General features: G+C 38.3%; 2 protein-coding genes across 4 annotated transcripts in view; one reads left to right on the top strand and one right to left on the bottom strand.

Annotated features, from left to right (window-relative positions):
- Nucleotides 1-871: 871 nt before the first annotated feature.
- Nucleotides 872-9,094, bottom strand: LOC117402903 (retinol dehydrogenase 13-like). Its single transcript, XM_034004523.3, has 7 exons — nt 8,917-9,094; nt 7,779-7,897; nt 7,000-7,155; nt 6,246-6,350; nt 4,725-4,937; nt 2,982-3,083; nt 872-2,445 (listed from the first exon to the last, which is right to left on the bottom strand). Exons 1-7 carry the CDS (start codon nt 8,979-8,981, stop codon nt 2,228-2,230), a joined length of 978 nt encoding a protein of 325 aa, XP_033860414.3. The 5' UTR covers nt 8,982-9,094; the 3' UTR covers nt 872-2,227.
- Nucleotides 9,095-9,705: 611 nt separating this feature from the next.
- LOC117402902 (son of sevenless homolog 1) overlaps nt 9,706-20,585 on the top strand; it is a 68,469-nt gene continuing 57,589 nt past the window's right edge. For all 3 annotated transcript variants that reach the window (XM_034004515.3, XM_034004517.3, XM_034004518.3), the window contains exon 1: nt 9,706-10,589. In XM_034004515.3, coding sequence (XP_033860406.2) covers nt 10,503-10,589 — 87 coding nt within the window. In that variant the 5' untranslated portion in view covers nt 9,706-10,502. The remainder of the gene's footprint in view (nt 10,590-20,585) is intronic.

Here is a 20,585-nt window from a genome sequence, read left to right on the forward strand (position 1 = left end):
GAGAAATTTATGGATTCAGTCCTTTTATATGTACATAAGTATTTCCTCTTTTTAAAAGTACGTTTCAGTAAAGATGTCGCACATAGGTGCATGTCCGGTTAAAGTCCTTGGATCAAATTGACATACTCACAATGCACATTATAGTCGCAAAACAGTAACTGTACTTACACCGCAATTTGACAAATGAGGATTTTTTAAAACATGCATATAGTTCATAAATACACCTCTCTACACCCGCTCCCTGGGCCCCCTCATCGCATCCTATGGTTTCTCATACCATTTCTATGCTGATGATGCTCAGATTTTCCTCTCCTTCCCCACCTCTGACTCCACCATCTCCTCCCATATCTCTACCTGTCTGTCTGCTATTTCCTCCTGGATGCACTTGCATCACCTCAAACTCAACCTCTCTAAATCTGACCTCCTTTTCTTTCCCTCCTCCTCCTCCTCCCCCTCCTCTGATCTCTCTATCTCTGTTCCTCTGGAATCTACCACACTCTCTCCCTCTTCCTCAGCTAAGAACCTTGGAGTCACCCTGGACCCCTGCCTCTCTTATTCCCAGCACATCTCCACTCTGGCACGCACTTGCCGATTCTTCCTGAGCAACATCCGAAGAATCCGACCCTTCCTCACAAACTATGCTACCCAGCTCCTGGTCCAGGCCCTGGTACTCTCCCGCCTAGACTACTGCAACTCCCTCCTGGCTGGCCTCCCTGTGTCCGCCACCCGTCCGCTCCAGCTCATCCAGAACTCTGCTGCCCGCCTGGTGTTCTCTCTGCCTCGCTTCGCCCACACTACTCCACTACTCCGCTCGCTCCACTGGCTCCCGATCACCGCTCGCATCCAGTTCAAGACTCTTGCACTAGCCTACAGATGCCTTGACCAGACTGCAGCCAGCTACCTCCAGACCCTCATCTCTCCCTACACCCCCACTCGACCTCTCCGCTCCGGGCAGGACACGGTGTTATGCGGGTTGGCTATGTGATTTCACACAGCTTTTGATAAAGCTGGGTTGACCTGGGTGACAGACGCAAGTACACAATGCGTGTATCAATGCCCTGGAAGCAGCTTGTTACTGACGTTTCCATCCAACCTTCACTGGATTGAACCGTCGGCCCAAATGTTAATTAGAGAAAATGTTTCTACATCCCTGCTGCAATCTGGCGCATGGTGTGACTCAAGCAACATAAATATGTGTACAGAATAAACAAAAACGTTCCTTGCTGAAGTGAAACCTTCACGCAGGCGTGGCTGGTTGTTATTGCGTCGGCTCCCGAACGGCTGTCAAGCATTTTGTCTCGCTCAACCAGGGTCAAAGCGTGTCAACCCACATCCTGAGGTGGGTCGCTGGGACCCGGGTTAGGTGGTTTCACACTATGCAGGATTGTGACCCTGATAGCCTGAGCAGTGTGAAAGTGGCATTACTTTCTGGTTTCTCTTAAAAGGGTAAACAATCTTTGTCTTTTACTAAATATGTGGAGAGTTTTCAATTTTTTTTAAAATTTTATGTTCTGCAAGTGGCTTCCCATCCTAGTTTAAAAAAAATATATATACTAATTTGATTTTGGTATTAAACAGATTACATTGCTCATCATTTTTGTTAATGATTAATAAACAATAGGCGTAACTTACAGGTGTTTCGTGTAGGCAAGCAGAACATAAGCAATCGTTTCTACTTTTATACAGACCTGACCACAGTACCTCAATTTCTGTAGCAGAAAATGTATGTTGACAATATCTTCACCAATGATGCCATCTGCAGGCAACTGTGGAAATTGGAGCTAAACAATGATTGCAGTTATTGGCTTCCCACACTAGATGGCTACCAATCACAGGCTAATTAACAAATAGGTTACAGTAAGTGGCAATGAGAAGGTACTAGGACAAACATTGGTGCAAGTGGGTTGATATCCCTGATGGGGGAGGGGAAGATACAGACAATGGACTATCCTTACTAATTGTTTTTTACTAAAACTACTTTTTGGTGTAAAGGAATACCAATAATTTGCATTTTTGTGTAAATTTATAGGCACTAAAGCTTTAACAAATTATAATTGATCATTCACCTATGGCTTCCACACATGTTTATCATCTTCAATGATTAAAAAAAAAAAAAAAATCATAATAATTCTCCATCTGTAATGTTTTAGCTGTTTTGCACAATAGCAGTTGCTTGTCCTTGGTTTTGGTTCTGAGAAATCTGAAGGCTAATGGCACTTCTGAGCTGTCATGTTGCTGCCGCATCTTCCAGACCCACAAGCCTGGCGCTGACTTGCCAAAGCTGACAAGCCACCTCTGCGTCTTGAGCCTGGGCTGCTGGCTCCTTCTCCTTAAAGCCATCAAAGTATTTTCCTGAAACTCCAGCAACTTCTTCTGCAACAGCAAGGAAAATGCTGGGTTGTGCTCCCTGGTTTGGTGATTTAACTAGTAGATAAAACAAAGGCCCTGAAAGGAACAGAAAGGAACACGAGGGAGTTTCCAAGATCAGTTGTCACAATTAAAACTGTCAAATCAACTGATTTGACTTTCTGCTGCTTCTTTACTGTTCTAAGAAGGAGATGTGTCTGTTGCTGTAGTTCAACACCTCTTGCTCAATTCATATGGCGATAACAATTACATACACTATTGTTTGAATTGGTTGAAATTATTAGTAAATGTCTACCATCATCTGCAAGCCACAGGTATAGTCACTCCTGTCATGTATACAGGGTGTAACAGATGAAGGCGTGCACATCCTGTGGGTTCTAAGTGTAAACAAGTGGCTAGAAAAAAAGTCAGTTACTTCATAATTTTAAAATTGCCCTGCTACTGCTGAGATGAGCAGTTTGACAATGCAACTAATCAAAAATATTCAACGTGATACGCAAGAAATGTAGGAATACTTAAAACACGAAAGAGAACTGATTAAGATATCTCTTTGAAAGAGCTGAACAGTCGATCTTTGTGTTAAAGTGAAGTTGTCAAAAACTGTGTTTGCTCACCTAGTACTGTGCTTGAAAATTGAGACTGATGCATCCCTGTGTGCCTGCCAAGCTCAGTCTCAACTACTCCAGGGTGAAGCGCGTTGACTGTTACTCCAGTACCTTTTAAACAAAACCATACATTTCATACACTAATAATGCTTTTAAATGCTTCAGATCTGAAACTTGAGGCAACCAGCCATATTTATGAAAATCTAATTATAGTTAACATTTTCATGGGTTATGTAACATTTGATTCATTGCACACTTGCAGTGACCTCAGGAATTTGAATACATTGTAGACTAATCTAATTTACATTTTACATTTATCCGTTTTTTTTTTTTTTGGCCAGTCAGCGTAGACACCTATAGGCATATCTTAACTTGATTTAATTTTTAATTTTCAGCTGACTCTACTTTTGACATATTAGTGGCTGGCAGGGATAGGGTTCATTTCTGTCCATGCCAGATAAATGTGTGTTTGGCTGTGTTTGTACAGCCACAGGTGTAATTAGTTTAATTTAAGTGATTACCTGTTTTATAGTTTAATTGGGTGTCACCTGCCTGTAATAAGCAGGCAGGTATTTAAACAAGGCAAAAGGTTTGTTCTGTGCAGTCAGTAGTCAGTAACAGAAGACACTGTGCGAAACCTTTATGTGTGTAAAAGTGTTTCTGTTTTACTGGTAAACGGCTTAGCCGTCCAGTGTGTAGACACAGAAAGTTCAGTTAGCGCTCCATGTGGGCGTTAGGTTTTTGTTTTTCATTTTTCTTTTATTTCTGCAAATAATAAAATCTCACGAAAGTGCCAAAAAACTTCAATTTCTCTGTCTGGGTCTGATTACAAAGGGCAATCAAACCTGTAATATGTGAAATCCTTCTATATATATATATATATATATATATATATATATATATATATATATATATATATATATATATATATATAAGCCTCATTTACATTAACAACTCAGACTTAAGCTCAAATCCGATGAAAACCAATACTGTAAATGTGCCTCCATTAGTGTTTTTTTGGTAAATTCAGATTCCATATATATAGAACAAACACAAGTATGGCCAAATTAATTAATTTTGCTTCGCAGTCGAATTAAACCTGCTGAATAATGTTATGTTAACACATTGAATTAAATGTCTTTTTGTAGTCTTCCACATACTTACTGTAAAACTGACACATTTAACAATGTGATATTTTGAAATCTAACATGAAATACTGTACTACTATTATGGCTTACGGTTTTGATTACATGATGTTAAAAAAAATGAAATTATGTTCATGTGGCTTTTTTACATTTTTTTTTAATTTGTCTAAATCCTAAAATTCTAGGTGATGCAAAATTGAGTTGATTTCAGCTTGTCAGTCTCAGGGAAATTATTCATCCCAATGGGGTGAATATGAAACACAGGCCGGACCTGCAATTGGCCTTTTAAAGAAAATGGAAGGGGTATTTATATTAAAAATCAGAAAGGTAAAGATTAGGATTCAAGAAGCTAGATGCCTATGCTACACATCAATGGAATAATGGTCATAATTGTCCCTCATTATTAGGTAATGTTTATTAATTAGCCAGTAGTTGGTGTTAATTACTTAATTATTGAGATCAGTTAATTGGAGTCGCTATTCAGACACCTTGAGGACTGAATTGCTGGTTAGTCCGTTTGTGGATATTCTGGAGTGAATTTCGACAGGACCTAATTATAAAAACACATTCCAGTAAATCGTTAGAGTGAAGATCTTTTCTGACTTACCCTGCAGTTGCCTGGCCAGTTCTTTTGTAAACAGCACATTTGCAAGCTTGCTTTGGCAGTAGGCCACCTTTGTATTGTATTTTTTCTTTTCCCAGTTCAGATCGTTAAAATCTATCTCTCCCACCACGTGAGCCAGCGAGGAAACGTTTATGATGCGGCTGGGCGTGGAGCGTTTCAGCTTATTAAGCAAGAGGTTGGTCAACAGAAAGTGGCCTGCATGAAATTACAGAAAAACACAGTTTATTGACTGAATTCTAAAAAATGTGTCTGGATCACTTCCAGTTTTGTGTCTGGGAATCTGGATTCCACATACTGATGTAAATACCCTCTGTATCAAAGGATACAAGGATACAGTTGTACTGTTCAAAACTACTTTAACTGCTGCCAAGACTAAATTATCTTTCACAGACCTCTACTCGGAGTTGTATAGCTTACTATCCTTAACATTGTAGCATATAAAGATATTTTTTTTTAAAAGCTGAACATTTCCTCTCCTCTGCTGTTGCACTGTCAATGTCTGCCACAGAGAGAACTGGGGAACTCAAATACCAGCGGACCAACATGGAGGAAAGTTTCAAAGAACTTAAAACGTATTAAAGAGTGATAAGCATCCAAATTGCAGCAATATATTTTTCAACTGATTTCATCAAACGTAAAGTGTTTATAGAAAACACTGTGGTATGTTGTGTAAAAGTTTAATGCAACACCTATGGGGTGGAGTGGGGTCTTCTGCTGATTTATTACAACCTCCCCAGCAGGGTTAACAAACAGTCTTTCGATGGCTAAGCAAACAATCAGGCTGCATTCGTATACAGTAGCACAAAGACAATGGCATATGGAAACAATACCTTTACCACTGCACACTAATGATTTTAAATCATGCGAGTGCCACAGCAGTACATTTTAAATTACAGCTATCAATAATATAAAAAGGTAGATTACCATAGCCTTTATCCACAGTATGCACTTGTAAAAATGAAAGTTTGACATACACACAGATAGATGGACCAGGCCAAGTTTAATCAATATTGAAGAAGTGCTTCTAAATATATTTTAAAAAAACTGTAAATGACAAATAAGACTGTCACACAGATAAACCGCCTACTAATACACCAATATTAGGATATGTTAAATAGCTAAATAAAGCAAGTTTCATGACTTGACTCAACAACTTTTACAGTAAGAAAAAGGCTTGTATCTGAGCACTGCCCAGCAATAACCACGCATGATCAGCAGCCAAACAAGGAAGTCTATCTGATCATTTTCAATGACAGTCTTAACGTGGTTCTGGAATTCCTGCTTTACGGAATTATGCAATGAAAAACATATCGATCTGAATAGTGATGGGCAGGACCATATTCTTGTATAAAACTGAATGTTTGAGTTGGCAATTTTTCCAACCACTTTTGAACTTCAACAATAACAAAGGACCAGAAAAAGACAAATCCGGAGGTTATATCTCAGTCTGAGATCAGAGTAATTAAACGTTATTAAGGGTCCATAAATAAAATGTTTGCTTACCTAAATGGTTAACCCCAAACTGCATTTCAAATCCATCTTCGGTTTGCCAGTGAGGGCATCTCATTACCCCTGCATTATTGATCAGTATGTCTACACGCTCCTCTTCTGCAACCCAATAAAAACGTGATTTCAATATGAAGCTAGTTTATAAATAACCAATAGTGGAGACAGCAAGGACAGACCTAGGTTTACAAAAAGGAGGCTGGTGTCACAGGCGTGAATTGGGAGGCACAATTGGGAGGACCGAACTGAAAGGGAAATCAAGACTATTGCCACAGCTCTCTAAGTTGTTTCAGCTCCATTCAAATGATATTTCTGGACAGCCCTAAACACTAACATCACATAAAAACAATATTTTAGAAACCACTTTTTTATTAATGTTGCTACTATTTCAATACAAATGGGGGGCCAAGTTTGCTCTGATTGTGCCTTGTTTAACTTGTACATTAAATATTTACAGGGCTGACCCAGTTTTGTATTTAACTTGGCCCCTTTTGTAGACATCACATCTTTATATTGCTGGTCCCTTTATTCTAATCTGAACATTTGTGTACAGATATAGTAAAAACTGTCAAACATACTATCGTGCATATTCCCCATTGAAGGGTTCTGAATGTGCTACGCTCTTCATAGCATTAGGTATTGTAAGATACCACAACATGCATCACTAACATGACTTTTGTTTTTTTTTGCTGCTTTATACTCGAGAGCTTTTGAATTTTGGTGTTCAGCTAAGCGATGACAACCTACATACCTTCAATTATTTTATTTGCAAATTCCCTAATAGATTTTATTGAAGCCAGGTCAAGATGTCTGGCATACACATTGTGACTCAAGGTCTCTCCTCTTATTTCTTTAGCAGCATTCTCACACTTCACCATATCTCGACAGCACATTATAATCCGGCCTCCTTTAGGGGGGAAAAAAAGATAAAACAAGACAGTTCAAGCCATACTTCTACAGTTAATTGATTCCCTACACTGTGGGTAAATTGAGAGATAAAATCCTAAAATAAGACGTTTCAAAGTGTGCTGTTATGTTTATCATTTAGAAAAGGAAACGTCACAAAACAGGAAACAGCAATCAACAATATCAGGTAAATTTCAAGGTCACTAACACATTTTGTCTGCGTTATTTATTTAATGTGGCAAATATAAATATTGGAAATTGAAATGGTTTCTGGGATATGCCACGAGGTTAAAAAAACAAGGTCTCAATCTGGTTCATTTTCATTGGACAGTGACAATTATGAAACTTGATCAAGACAAAACTAGAAAACAGTTGTAATAACACACTGTCTCAAGAGTGTGGTCTGTACACCTGCGGTGGACCTTGACTGAGAGAATCATAGAATACAGCTTTCCACAGTGTGGAAATGTTTAGTATGTATCTAAAATGGTTTCTGAGATATGAGCTGTTGAGAAGCAGCAGCGAGCATCCTAAAAACTGGTAATTACTGCAAAATGTTAACCTTATACAACAACCCGTCGGTGCTAATGTATATCCTAGATTTAAGCACAATAATAATGTTACCTCTTCTGGCAAGTTCACGTGCTGTCTCTTTACCAATCCCCGTGTTTGCTCCTGTTATTACCACCGTCTTCCCTGTTATCTTTGCTTTGCTTGGGGAGATACCACCACTTACACGATCCCTAAAATTAAACATAATGTTGGTTGTGTAACTGAATAAATTTTAAAAAAATTACCTCACTCCATTCTAACTGTTTTCTAAAGGTCTATTAATATCACCCTTCATTAATAGATATTAATAAATAATAATACAAAAAAAAAACCATATTAATGAAAAAAGGTGACATACTAGCAGAATGCTCTGGCTACAAAATACCCCACCCACCCTAACCCTCTGGCTGCATGTGGGAAGCCTGGCAGAGGCGTGGGGTTTTGTCAGCATAATTGAAAATAACTCACCCCATTTGAGTGACCCACTACTGAAATATATTTGTATTCAAAATGTCACCCCTTAAAACTGACACCACTGTAGCTCTTCAGTAACATTTTCCTGCAAAATTAGGAACTACAAAATCATTAGGGGTCCTGCACAGGTTGATAGAATTACTCAGTTTTTCAGTTTCTGATTGCAAAAGCCACCAAATCTTGACTCAGACTAGTTGGCGATTTAGTGGAAACTGCTGATCTGGACAAGGCATTACAGTATACAATATACCCCATATTAATAATCGGAGGTCCACTGGTCTAAAGTCTGAGAGGTGCAGTTTTGTAACCTCTAAATGTTGCAAAAAGAACAGTGATAAACGTTGATCATTTCATTGTATTGTAATTATTACTCTTAAGAGTATTTGTACGATCTATATTAGCTTCCAGTTATTTTTTTAATGATAAATGAGTATAGGAAATAACATACAAGAAACCAATGTTGTATTACTGGAACATCTTGGACAATTAACTGTTTGACATTGTCCACCGACATTGTTGTAAGGAGCAATAATAATATCTGCACCCACCTAAGATTTAACTCTGTGTGTTGTCGGTCTGGCTGTGTTTATTTACTATCGTTTGTTAGAACAAAGACTCCACTACAAAAGTAATCTAGACAACCAAAGCTGAATTATTTTGATGCATTTCGTTTTTTGTGCACATGGTAGCTTTGTTCATGCAGTACTGTTTCATAACCTTCACAATCGATACTTACTTTGTCAAAACAACGGTACCAATTACTGTTCCCACAACAGACACGGGTAATATGTACTTATTCATGCTGACTAGTCCAAAGCAAAATACTGGCCGATTAGTTATCGTTCAGCACTATTATTTTATAGGTAAGTAACTCATATGTGTTTCCTGTTGGGAGGGTTACTTTTAATGATTGACGTTGAAAGACGGCAATAGATAATATTCTCTTGTAGAACAACCAATTAGGAACAGGAGCGATTGTCCGAACGACTAAAAGTGAAGGAGAGGCTTCTGGGACTTGTAGTATTAAGTAGTCTGTCTTAAAAGGGTACAGAAGGATTTGACAGCTGTCACGTGGTCTCAAAAGTTACATGCAGAAGAATCAGAGAAGCATACAATGTTACTGCATCTAGTTTACTGTTATTATACAACTGTCAGTACATTTTTAACAGTATATAGACTTAACATATAAAAAGGTTTATTTATTAACATGTCATTAAATTGCATTTTCCAGCATTCAAACCAACTGAAAACCAGAAAACTGCCAGCGCTGGTAATTGCTATTTGATGCATGCACTAGTAAATTAAAAGAAAAAAATAAAGTCGATGTCTGATGTAATGTAAGGACCCCTGCTAAAATAATAATCTTCATTTCCCTGTCTCACAGCTTGCATTTGGTGGTGGAGCTATTTCCAAAGCACCGGTTCTCTGCCAGACGACAGTTTGACATCCTCTGAGACCCACTGGTTTGGTCTTATTTCCCTGTGCCCTTTCAACCCCAGTCTTCATTCCGTGTGGGGGAGGGTGGATGAGCTCCTCGGGTTTAGGCAATGCAGAAGGCGGAGCAGTGCGCATGCTCCTTCACTGTTCCAGCTACAACTGCATCCGAGCCACAACAATCGCCAGAATTAAACAATTTTGGCTAAAGAATTACAGATCAGAAAAGCACAATACGAGGAATTAGATTCCCAAAGCAACAGAGCAGATAACACCCTTAGACAATGAAAACCCGAATATTCAGTTTGTGGAGAATAAGAAGGTGAGCCTGCCTTCCTCTTTGCAGTGAAGATTCGGTGAAAATGGGCGGTTATGTATAGAAGAGGTTTTTTTTTTTTTTTTTTCAAAAAACGGGGAGTTGTAAAAAATAAAAATTAAAAAAAAGAAATTAATTAATTATTTGAAAAGATCGTCACATTCCAACGGTTTGGTGGTGAAATCATACCAACACAACCCGGATGTTTTAACCAGCTGACGAGGAAACGAGCAGCTTGGAAGCGATCGTTTTATTGTTTTTCCCCGATGCAAGCAATGCACTAAGTGAAAGCTGTATGATTGAACACAGCACAGCAGCAGCAACTGAGGATCCCAATCCTCGACTTTATCTTATATTTTGTATCGTGAAACAACGGGGCTAATTAAGTACAGTACCTCAGCACTGTATATTATTTGTGTTTATTATTTTTGTTGGGACGACTGAAATGTCAACGACCCGCCTTTTGCAATAGAACTGCATCGCTTCTTCCCTGTTTAGATGTGAGAAACGGCGGAGATACAGCAGGATAACTCTGGCTGGCTCCGTGTTTGTGTGTATAAATAGCTGGAGCCATGCAGACTCCACAGCTACAGTACGACTTCTTCAGCGAGGAGAACTCACACAAGTGGCGGGGACTGCTGGTACCATCCCTCAACAAGGTAAGCCAGTCCCGGGGTGCATCCGACGCAGATACAGTCTTGGTAGCATCATGATTTTTTTTATTTTTTTTTTGCATAAGGTAATGACAGGTAGGCGATAGTTGTATATATTGAGGTACAATAATATATATATATGGAATGTTGATCAGTCGTTGTTGTACGCCACTGATTGTATTTTGTACAGACAGTTCCTTCCTTAGACTATCTAGCAGAACAATAACACAGTGCCAGTGGTAATACAAACAACTTGTGAAGTCCTAGCACCGTTTGTTTACTTCGACAGACCCTTTCTCAGCAGCAACACAAGGAGTGGTGGTGTTTATAAATCGACTGGTCGGCGTGTTTGTTATGTGCGCAGCGCCTTGTCTTGCTGTGAATTCTCAAAACATGCAAAATTGACACTTCAAGTCTCCCTGTGTTGTGGTCAGATCAGTGACGCTAAATTATAACTACCTTTCTTGCATGGATAACTTTTTTTGGTAAATGTAAATTACATCTCCCATGTGAAATAGTGTCAAAATACAGTTGTCTGGTAATAAGCTAATAACTGGTATCTTGTCAGCTGTATGGAGCTGTATCTCAGTGTTGGGTTCAGAGATGGACATTGGCTCCCATTGCATGGCTTCCAGGTTTTACTACGGATCTAATTACACACCAGCCAGTAGTTACAGTGGCTAATTAAGCGTGTAGTACTGTATAATGCTTTGCAATGCAAGTCTTTTTCATAGAACTATGAACTGATTCATATTTAGGCCTAATAGGCCATATTGTTCAACAGCTGAGACTGATAGGGCAGGATTCCCATTGCATACTGTAGCAGTTTTATATGAAAGTAAGTCGCCCTGGATAAGGGTGTCTGCTAAGAAATAAATAATAATAATAATAATAATAAAATATACCTTGCTGATTTTACTCACCAGGTATTCCACTATTGACCTAACATTTTGTTACATTTTTTGTTTTTCTTAGAAACCAAAACACAGGAGATAATAGTTGGTTTCATATCAGTAAAACAATACAGAGGTGAAATTGACAAATTTTCTGTATTTTATTTTAAAAAAAAAATACAAATAATACATTTCCCAGTTTCAAATCAAACAAAATATTTTTATTCTCGATTCATTCTTCAAACATGCAATTTTCTTATACAATTTTTGAAAAATCCCCAGCATACTGAACTGAGACAACACAAGGACATACAGCGGTGAAACAAAACACTTGCAGTTGTCTTCACTCCACAGACTACTACTTATTATTATTATTATTATTATTATTATTATTATTATTATTATTATTATTATTAATAATAGTGTCTGGCTCCCACTAAGCAAGCATACATTATCCTGCCACGTGAATGAGCAGCAATTCTGGTTATTATTGGTTTACTTAATATTGGGGCTGATGAAATGTGCCGGATTGGCAGTATTGGAGAGTCTCTGTGTAAGAGAGCTGTGATACTACAGGCATTGTGAGCTTCCTGAATGCCCAGCCACAGGCCTGCCCTGGAGGAACATATGAAGTCCTTCTCAGTGAAAGAGCAGGGATTGCACAAGCAGTGACAGTGTGAGGTTCTTTACATCACCCACCCAGCATTGCTCAAGCCTGCCCTGGAAGAACTGCCTTCTTGCTTTATCAGTTTTGCTTTTCTGGTTATTATAATTATTTTTATTATTATTATTTATTTATTAGCAGATGCCATTACCCAGGGCGACTTACAGTCGTAAACAAAAAATGATCCCCCCTAGCTCTGCTTAGGTAAACCACACTAGACTTTGAGTAATCTGTTTGTTCTCTGAATACACTTCCAAAATATAACTGGCCCTTGGTACTTGCTAATTTCCCAACTCATCTTCTGAACTTGTCTGTTCTTGCATTTACATACGGTTAGCACCTGGGTCTTACTTCCGTTCTGATGTTTAATTTTACATTAGGCCCCACATGACTTGCCTGTTGTAATTCTATGGAAGTCCTTAAAGCTTCACCACTAGCTCCATGCCGATTGGTTTAACTAGGCCTCTTGCCTAATAAGTCAATACCAGTCCAAATAAATCACCTTGAACACCCACCCAATGCTCACAAGAAGTAGACTTTAATGTTAAGTCAGGGTCACCTCTACATGATTTCTTTTTTTTTTTTTTCCCCATGGTTATTCTTTGCATTTACCATAGTTTACCATGGTTTTAAAAAGCTAGCATATGCTTTACAGTGCTTTAGTACACTTTGCTATGCTTTTATTGCAGAAAACAAGCAACTGTTTTGAATTTCTGTGATCTGAAACATAGCGGCTTTAACTGTTTTTATAATTCTCTTGACTACCATTTTAATATTTTTTCAATAGAAATGTGCATTTTGACTCTATAATTAGCTCAGAGCCAGCTGCCCAACGTTTCGATATGTTATACATATCTTTCTCAAGGGAGCCTGTGTTTGAATCAAAACATTGGAGGTATTTATAGGTTTTTGACGGCATGACAACTACTTGTTATTGTTTACATTCAAATCCATGATTTATATATATATATATATATATATATATATATATATATATATATATATATATATATATATATATTATATTTTTGTGAAACACGTTTGATAATAGCCCCCTTAATCACTTTAAGGATGTATAGGCTTTGCCAAAGGTAAATATGTTCTCTGCATGTAAGAAAACAAACATGAAAAATGGAAGATGACAGCTAAGAAGTAGCAATCATCTCCTGTCTTTCAGCAGTGAGACGGAAGGTGGTATACTGTTGTCATTTTTTTACTCTTAATTAAAAGGTGAAAGTTACTGTAACAACACTTAACAGCATAGCACTTTTTTGTTCTACATACGAGCATCTAGCCATTTCTGAAGGAGTGAATTTTGAATGGACAAAAGTATGTTTCTGTGAGACAGAATGTGAACGTGCGAGGAGGAGTGTCTCGTTGCCTCACACGATTACAGTTACATCTTTGAAAAGATACTATGAGAAACATGAAATGAAAATCTGTTGGACGTCCAGTTTGAGATGAAGAGGTTGAAGCCAAAGCATGCTTTCTTTTGTAGTATTTCCACAACAAAAACAAATGCAAGTATGTTTGTTATCTTTTGACCAGCTGGTTAATCATTTACGTCTGAAATTGTTTTCATGAGTAACATGACACTGGCTAGTCCAGTGATCACAATATTATAACTGGCTTTCTGATTAAGACGGTACATTCCACTGCCACCTGGCATTTAGAGAACCCTGCTTCCTTGACAGGCAGTCTACCATAGGGAGAACCCTGATGTAGTCGAAACTATAATGCTGAACGTAGTGAACAGATCTGCTGCTTTCAAACAACAACTTGTCCATCTCTAGAAGGTGTAACTATTCAAATCCTAGCTCAGCCACTGACTCATTGTGTGACCCTGAGCAAGTCACTTAACCTCCTTGTGCTCCGTCTTTCGGGTGAGACGTTGTTGTAAGTGACTCTGCAGCTGATGCATAGTTCACACACTCTAGTCTCTGTAAATTGCCTTGGATAAAGACTTCTGCTAAATAAACAAATAATAATGTTAGATTTCGTAATGTCACATTTTTCAATTTTTGTCAGTTTTTCTAAGTATATGGAAAACTACAAAGCGGTATGCAATTTTCAGCAGGTTTTATTCAACTTTATGAAGCAAAATTAGTTAATTCTATAGGGTGATGACAAACTGTACAGTAACCTGAAACTCTTTTTATTCTAAAACTGACTTAATTAGTGAGTACAATGCAATGTAAATTTTATATAGCACCTTTAATCAAAGTATCACAGAGTCATGTGATACTGTGTTGAAAGCAGATGAGTGTAATCCTTACTTTTAGAAATGTACAAACCCTGTTAAATGTCTGAGTTCGTTTACCACCAGTGCTGCTTCCCTGTGTGATATCTGGATGTCCTTTACAGTAATTCCAGTGGGATAAAAACTTGAATTGCAGAAAGGCCTTTGGTTTTGCATTAGTTCTGTTACCAGCTTACTGTATGGATATGCATGGTGTGTGTGTACCATAGCTTGAGAGTAACCTTAGAAATATTGTATATATATTTAACTGTTTTTCTAAGCCTTATTTATAAGATCTATAATGTCCCCATAATGAAGAGGGTAGGAAATGGTCTCCTATATTGAACTTAAAAGCATTGTCTTTCCTATCTGTTGGCAAGCTTTTGGCATATTTAGGAAAACTGCTAGTGCTGCCAGCTCTAAATTGTAGCTAAAATTAGCCCTCCCGTTTACAGTAGGATCTTTTGCTGAGTTATTGGAATTTCCATTACTTCTGTGATTTCTGGCTCTGACGTAACATGTAATGCAGTTTCAACTGTCTTTGTACGCACATTGGCAGACATGGCATGCTTTCTATTTGCCCAGTCAAATTTATCAGCAGTAGCAGTAAATTAGCTGCTAGGTTCCCACAGCGGGCTAATATTAATAAGTAGATTAATTATAATTGAAATGGAAAAGTCAGCTCTTATCTTGGACTGTGTTGGCACTTGCTGGTGAATTAAAATATGTGGAAATCATTGCCTCTTTGGACTGCACCACTGAATTTGTTATGAAAGTGAAATGGTTTTAACTGCGGGTTGTCTGATACAGGGATTATTGTATGGCATTCACTGCTGTCGTTCTTTGCTGCATTGGTGCAATTGCTTTTGCTCTCTGATTTCTTGGTTGCTAAGGGGACAAGGTCACTACATGAAAAAAAAAAAACTTCCCAATGAGTTCATGCATAAGAATGTTATGAGAGAATATTGGACAGGGATTAATGGAGGTATTAATTAAAGCCATTCGAAAGTGGCTAAAGCAATTACCATACAACTGAAGGTACTATATCACACCACTGCAAACACTTAGTAATGCTTATTCTTGGTTTCATAAAATGGTGTGTACAGAAACTTGTCATAATTACTGTAGATGCCCCATCTTAAGATTGTATTTATGACAAGTCTGCACTTACAGCGATGGCTCATTCTCATAACATAAAAAATAAATAAATAATAATAAAAAAAAAGAATCATTATAACAAAAAGGCTTTTTCAAAAATGAAAAAGACAAGCTTATACCTAGGTTAGCAAATGCGATTTACTGAACAAAAATGAAACCTTTACAATCAGATAATTTGCATAATGAGGTACTAATATGCTCTTTTGCTGATCGGTCCCTGGAACTTCACACTGGGTGTGCCTGGCTTTGCAGGGCGGCACATACAGTACTGTAGTCAGCACTCGGTTGGTTAGTGCTTCCATAGAAATTACTGTTTATAGTTTGTTTTATTGAGAATGGCTGTCTGTATGTACTGTGTAGGTACCCAAAAGCAGGGATGGAAGTAAGACTCCCATTGCATAGCAGTTTGATACGTTCCTGGTTTTACATTGAGGTGAGTAAGACACACCTGAGGTCATCTATACACTGGGGCTAATCAGGCTTAAAGAAATGGGTGAAACCGCTATGCAATAGTAGTCTTATTTCCATCTCTATAAAAGTATAGACCTTCACCTGTCTTTTTCAATGCAAAATGTTCCAATTCAAGGTAATATTATTACCATGGGTACAGTATGTAATCTTTATATTAAAATTTCACTTAATTACTACACTAAAAGTTTACAGTATTCTGCAGTATTTAGTACTAGTGTACCATTATAAGACTAAATCAATACAACACATACTTCTGCAGACCTACTTTGTTATACTCCATTAAAAAGTGAATGCAGCCATAATTGTGAAATCACACACTGCAGTTTATTTCTATCGGCAAAGTTTTTGTAAAACCTCAATCTGGTTGTGGTCCTCCTGTTGTCTCCAGAGCACCTCCTGGAGGTAGTCATTGTCCTGCATAATAATTTAAACACCTTGCAGACTGACAATACAGGGATGGAAATAAGACACCTGTTGCATAGCAGTTTCACCCATTCCAGGTTTTAATACAAGCTTGATTAGCCCCAGTGTGTAGGTAACAAGCTCAGGTGAGTCTGATTTAAACTCCTAGTAAAACCATGAACAGATCAAACTGCTATACCATAGGAGTCTTATTTCCAGCCTTGCAATATCTGAAACCCAATATCTGGTATTTATTAAACCTTGTTTTCTCACAAAGGATAGGCAATGTCTGTAATACATTTTTTTCAGAGATGTCAGTATATAGTGTATTTTTCACAAATTCAAACAGCAATTTTAAATGACGCATCAATGCAGAAGTATTGCCTTGAGTTCATCTGCAGTAACACTTTCACTGTTATTTTTAGGCTGGTTATGAAGCTCATCCCTTTACTGTGAATCAGCCATGTGAGCTGTGAAAAACACCTAGTTCTAAGCGTAACTACTTTAAATGGGGGTGTACATTAGTATACTATTTATAAAGCAACCACAGTGTAAAAGTTTTTTTTTACCCATCCAGTGGTTGTTGTGGAGCGGTTTTAAATTGTTTAAAGTATGCAGTTGTTGATATTTAACAGTATACAGTAGAAAATGGAGGGAAATGTGAATCTCAGACTATGTGTAACTAAAACATGGGTCACCCAGTGACTTTTGTAAAAATGTTAGTAGCAAATAGGGGGTAAAGATGAGGTGCCTGTCTGTATGTTCAGTATGTTACATGTCACTCCAATTGCTTGTACAGTAAGCCAGGAGGCAGCCAATGCAGGGACATAAGAACTGGATCAATGTGGTGACTTTTTATTGTCAGTTTTCTAACCACTGTATTTGGTTTCAACTGCTATCTATTTAGCAAACAAACCGTTGCAACAATCAACACATGTGTTGTGCCATGAAGCAACAAAAGCGAGCTTCTTTGTCTCAAGGTCAATTTGTGACGGCATTGGCCTCAGCCTTGGATGACAGAAGGAAAATTTGGAAATTAAACCAATCTGATTCTCAAAGAAAAAAGCAGAATCCAAAATATCTCTTAAATTCCACGCAGTTAAGACTGGAATATGGGAGCTTCGCAGTTTATCTATGTGGTTCCCTAGAATTTGGACCACTGGAGCTGGTATGACCCAAAACAAAAAAAAAAAATCAGTAGTTGTACAGTAGTACATCTCGTATGCATATCTAAGTATATGTAGGCCCTGATTTTGAGATAATGGTAGCTATATAGAAACAAAATGTGTTTCTACAATTTTGAACAACACTCCTTACTGCAGCTTCTAGAAGTTCTACAAGCTAAGCCTAAATTCAGTCAATGAAAACATTGAGAAAACTAAAAGGCCTGGTGAAAATGTCTGTCAGGGCTGACCCTGCATGTGTGCCATGAAGCAGCAGCAGTAACAGGAGGCTCTGCCTTGAACTGCTGACAACATGTAGGATTCCTGGCATTCCTTTCCAGTGAAGTGACTGACAGGACTCTCACTGAAAAGTAACAGTTTAGAGGCCTGGTTTCCTGGTTTGCCCTCCCCTGCGAGGTCTCTGGTGAAACGGGACCTTGATGCATACACACCTGAAGTAGAGAAAGACTGCAGCATGAAGATGTGTGGGAAGAGCTGGCAAACGCTGGAAATACCACAGCAGTGGTGCATCAACCACAAATATGCGAGGAATGGAACTGTGAATGCCTTTGGGTCAGTATAACCAGTATCCTCTGATGTGCCTGTTCTGAAAAGCGCTGGTGGAATTTAGGTTTGTGCCAATAGAGGATTGGTTGTATTTTAAACTATAAGTTTCACAGGCAGTGAAAGCTATGCCAACAAGCCTGGGAGTGGGGAAAAATGTAAAATGTCACCTTATTTGTTGTGCAGCTTAGGCGTTTCATTTAAAGTAGTTTAAAAAATGTTGTCGGTGTCTTCGGTATTTGAAGTTCTGTGAAGCTGCTGAGCCTTTATTATTCAAGAAATATGTGATACAATATAAAGTCTTTTTATTTACTCTATCATGGTTGCCCTGGTTACCGCACCGCCCAACATAGCAATAGACTTGCCCTGAGGAAGCATCATTAGCAGCAGCTACGTTTGTGTTAATGGGAAAGTCTCCTTTATAAATGTACAACATATCGGGTTGCAATCGCAAATAAAATGTGTCAAATCCATGTTGCCTGTACTCTTCACAGTTCTTTGCTTGTTTTGACTGCTGTATTACAGGTACATATAGTAATGTTGCAGTGCAGTAGAAACCAGGACGACTGAATAGGAAACAAAGCTCTGCGATGTGTCTCTTGTTAAAACCTTCCAAAACTAACTGTTTTATCTTAAGTTCATTTCCTTCTCATTAAGTCATCCTAGGAGTCAGATTTGTTAATGTTTTATCTGTAAATATCTGTCAGAGACAATTTGAGGTAGTGACTTCATATTTGTAGGGTTATATAAGCCCTGCCTGTTAAAAGTGTGTCATGTGGTGTTTAGGTTTTTGCATGAAACAGCACAGTTTGAAATTCAGTATTGTCTTCGTGTTTGGTACACAGCTAGATTCTGTATCCAGGGTCTGTCAATTAAGAATGAAGTGTTTCACTGCCAATTTGTTTAATACTCTCCGATCAGTGATACTGGCCACACACTTTGATATAGCGTCTTCACATTTGGTAATCAGCTGTATTCTGTGACTCTGTCAGTTATCTTTCATCTTTAGAGTTGTCAAATAACAAAAATTAACTTGTTTTGTGGCCACGTTCGTTTTATTCTCCCGCCAAATTTCAGAAACCATTAACAACCATTAACACCTCATATCCATTTTACTTCTAGTTTATAAACCATTAGACCAGCAACGTTATACCCCCCACACATTATTGTACATTATGCCACCAGGGATGCTTGGTTAATGTCTACTCTATGACTGAGTTACCCAAAGTATCAGTTTTACTGTAAAACCTGCCCAAATTTCAAAGGATATCAAACACAGACTGCCTGTGCTGTTAACACTTGAAGAGCTTTCAGAGGTGTTGCTTGCTGCACTACATGATATGTATATGCAAATTAACTGAACTTGAGTGGTAATTGTGTGACTTGCAGTGCCAAAGGCAATAAATGGCAAAATTGCTATTTCATTTCATGCCTTCCCATCTCATTCTGTCTCTGCATGCACTGTCTGTTGATCTCTGAGAAGTGAATTCCAGGCATACCTTTGGGTTAGTCTAGCATGCAGTACACAGGACACCACCCAGACACTTTCTTTGGCTACAGAAGCGAGCGAGGCTGTATAATCCTGGGGGACCAATTGGAGCGTTTCTGGACCACAGAAAGTGTGACTGTGTCTACTCTGCTCTGTAATAGCTGCAAGGCCATTCTGCCTAATGAGGCGGTGAAAACCAAGGCTTTTCCACAGTGAGCAAATCTTCTGAGGATTAACGTGGCTAAGGTAGCATCACACCTCAGAAATATTTTGCCTTTAATTGCACCTAGAAGTAGCACCCCCTCTCCAAAACACCGAATTCCTTCCCACAGCATACTGTAGTTCTATACAGTTTGCTGGGTTAAGTAAAGACAAACACTCTGCTATCTTCATAATCCCATCCTGGATCATCCTCCATTCCTGCTATAGAAATTGACAAGCACCACTCTTGAATGACACAGCATTTTTTTTTTTTTTTTTTAAAGATAGGGTGAAGTTTGCCCCCCATTCTTTTCAATACCGTTGCTTTTGACATTGGCTGGAAGTCCAAATAATGCCCTGGTAACAGCGATTTAGTGGAGGCAGCTGTCATTTATAGTTCTGCATGGAGTATATCTATAGAATCGCTTGTCCAGTTGTGGTGAAACTTGATAAAGACCTCCTTTAGCTCACATTATCAAGTGTGTTGTAATCTTGGGGTCCATGGAGGTTGTCTCTCCAAATGCCTGTCCGTATCTGACACTTCTATTTATTCATATCTAGAGAACTGCTTATTCAGTTGTGACAAAACATTGTTTAGCACTTTAGTTATTGAGAGCATCATACAGTAATGTGGAGGTTTGTCTATCTATATTTAAAACTTGCACCCAGTGGCTATCAGTTATGGTTATTATGTTACTGATAGCTCTCCTCTTGTAATACTGCCATGACGGGGATGTACAGTATCTTCCAAGACTATA

The sequence above is a fragment of the Acipenser ruthenus genome, chromosome 5 (assembly GCF_902713425.1).
Source record: "Acipenser ruthenus chromosome 5, fAciRut3.2 maternal haplotype, whole genome shotgun sequence".
Lineage (NCBI taxonomy): Eukaryota > Metazoa > Chordata > Actinopteri > Acipenseriformes > Acipenseridae > Acipenser > Acipenser ruthenus.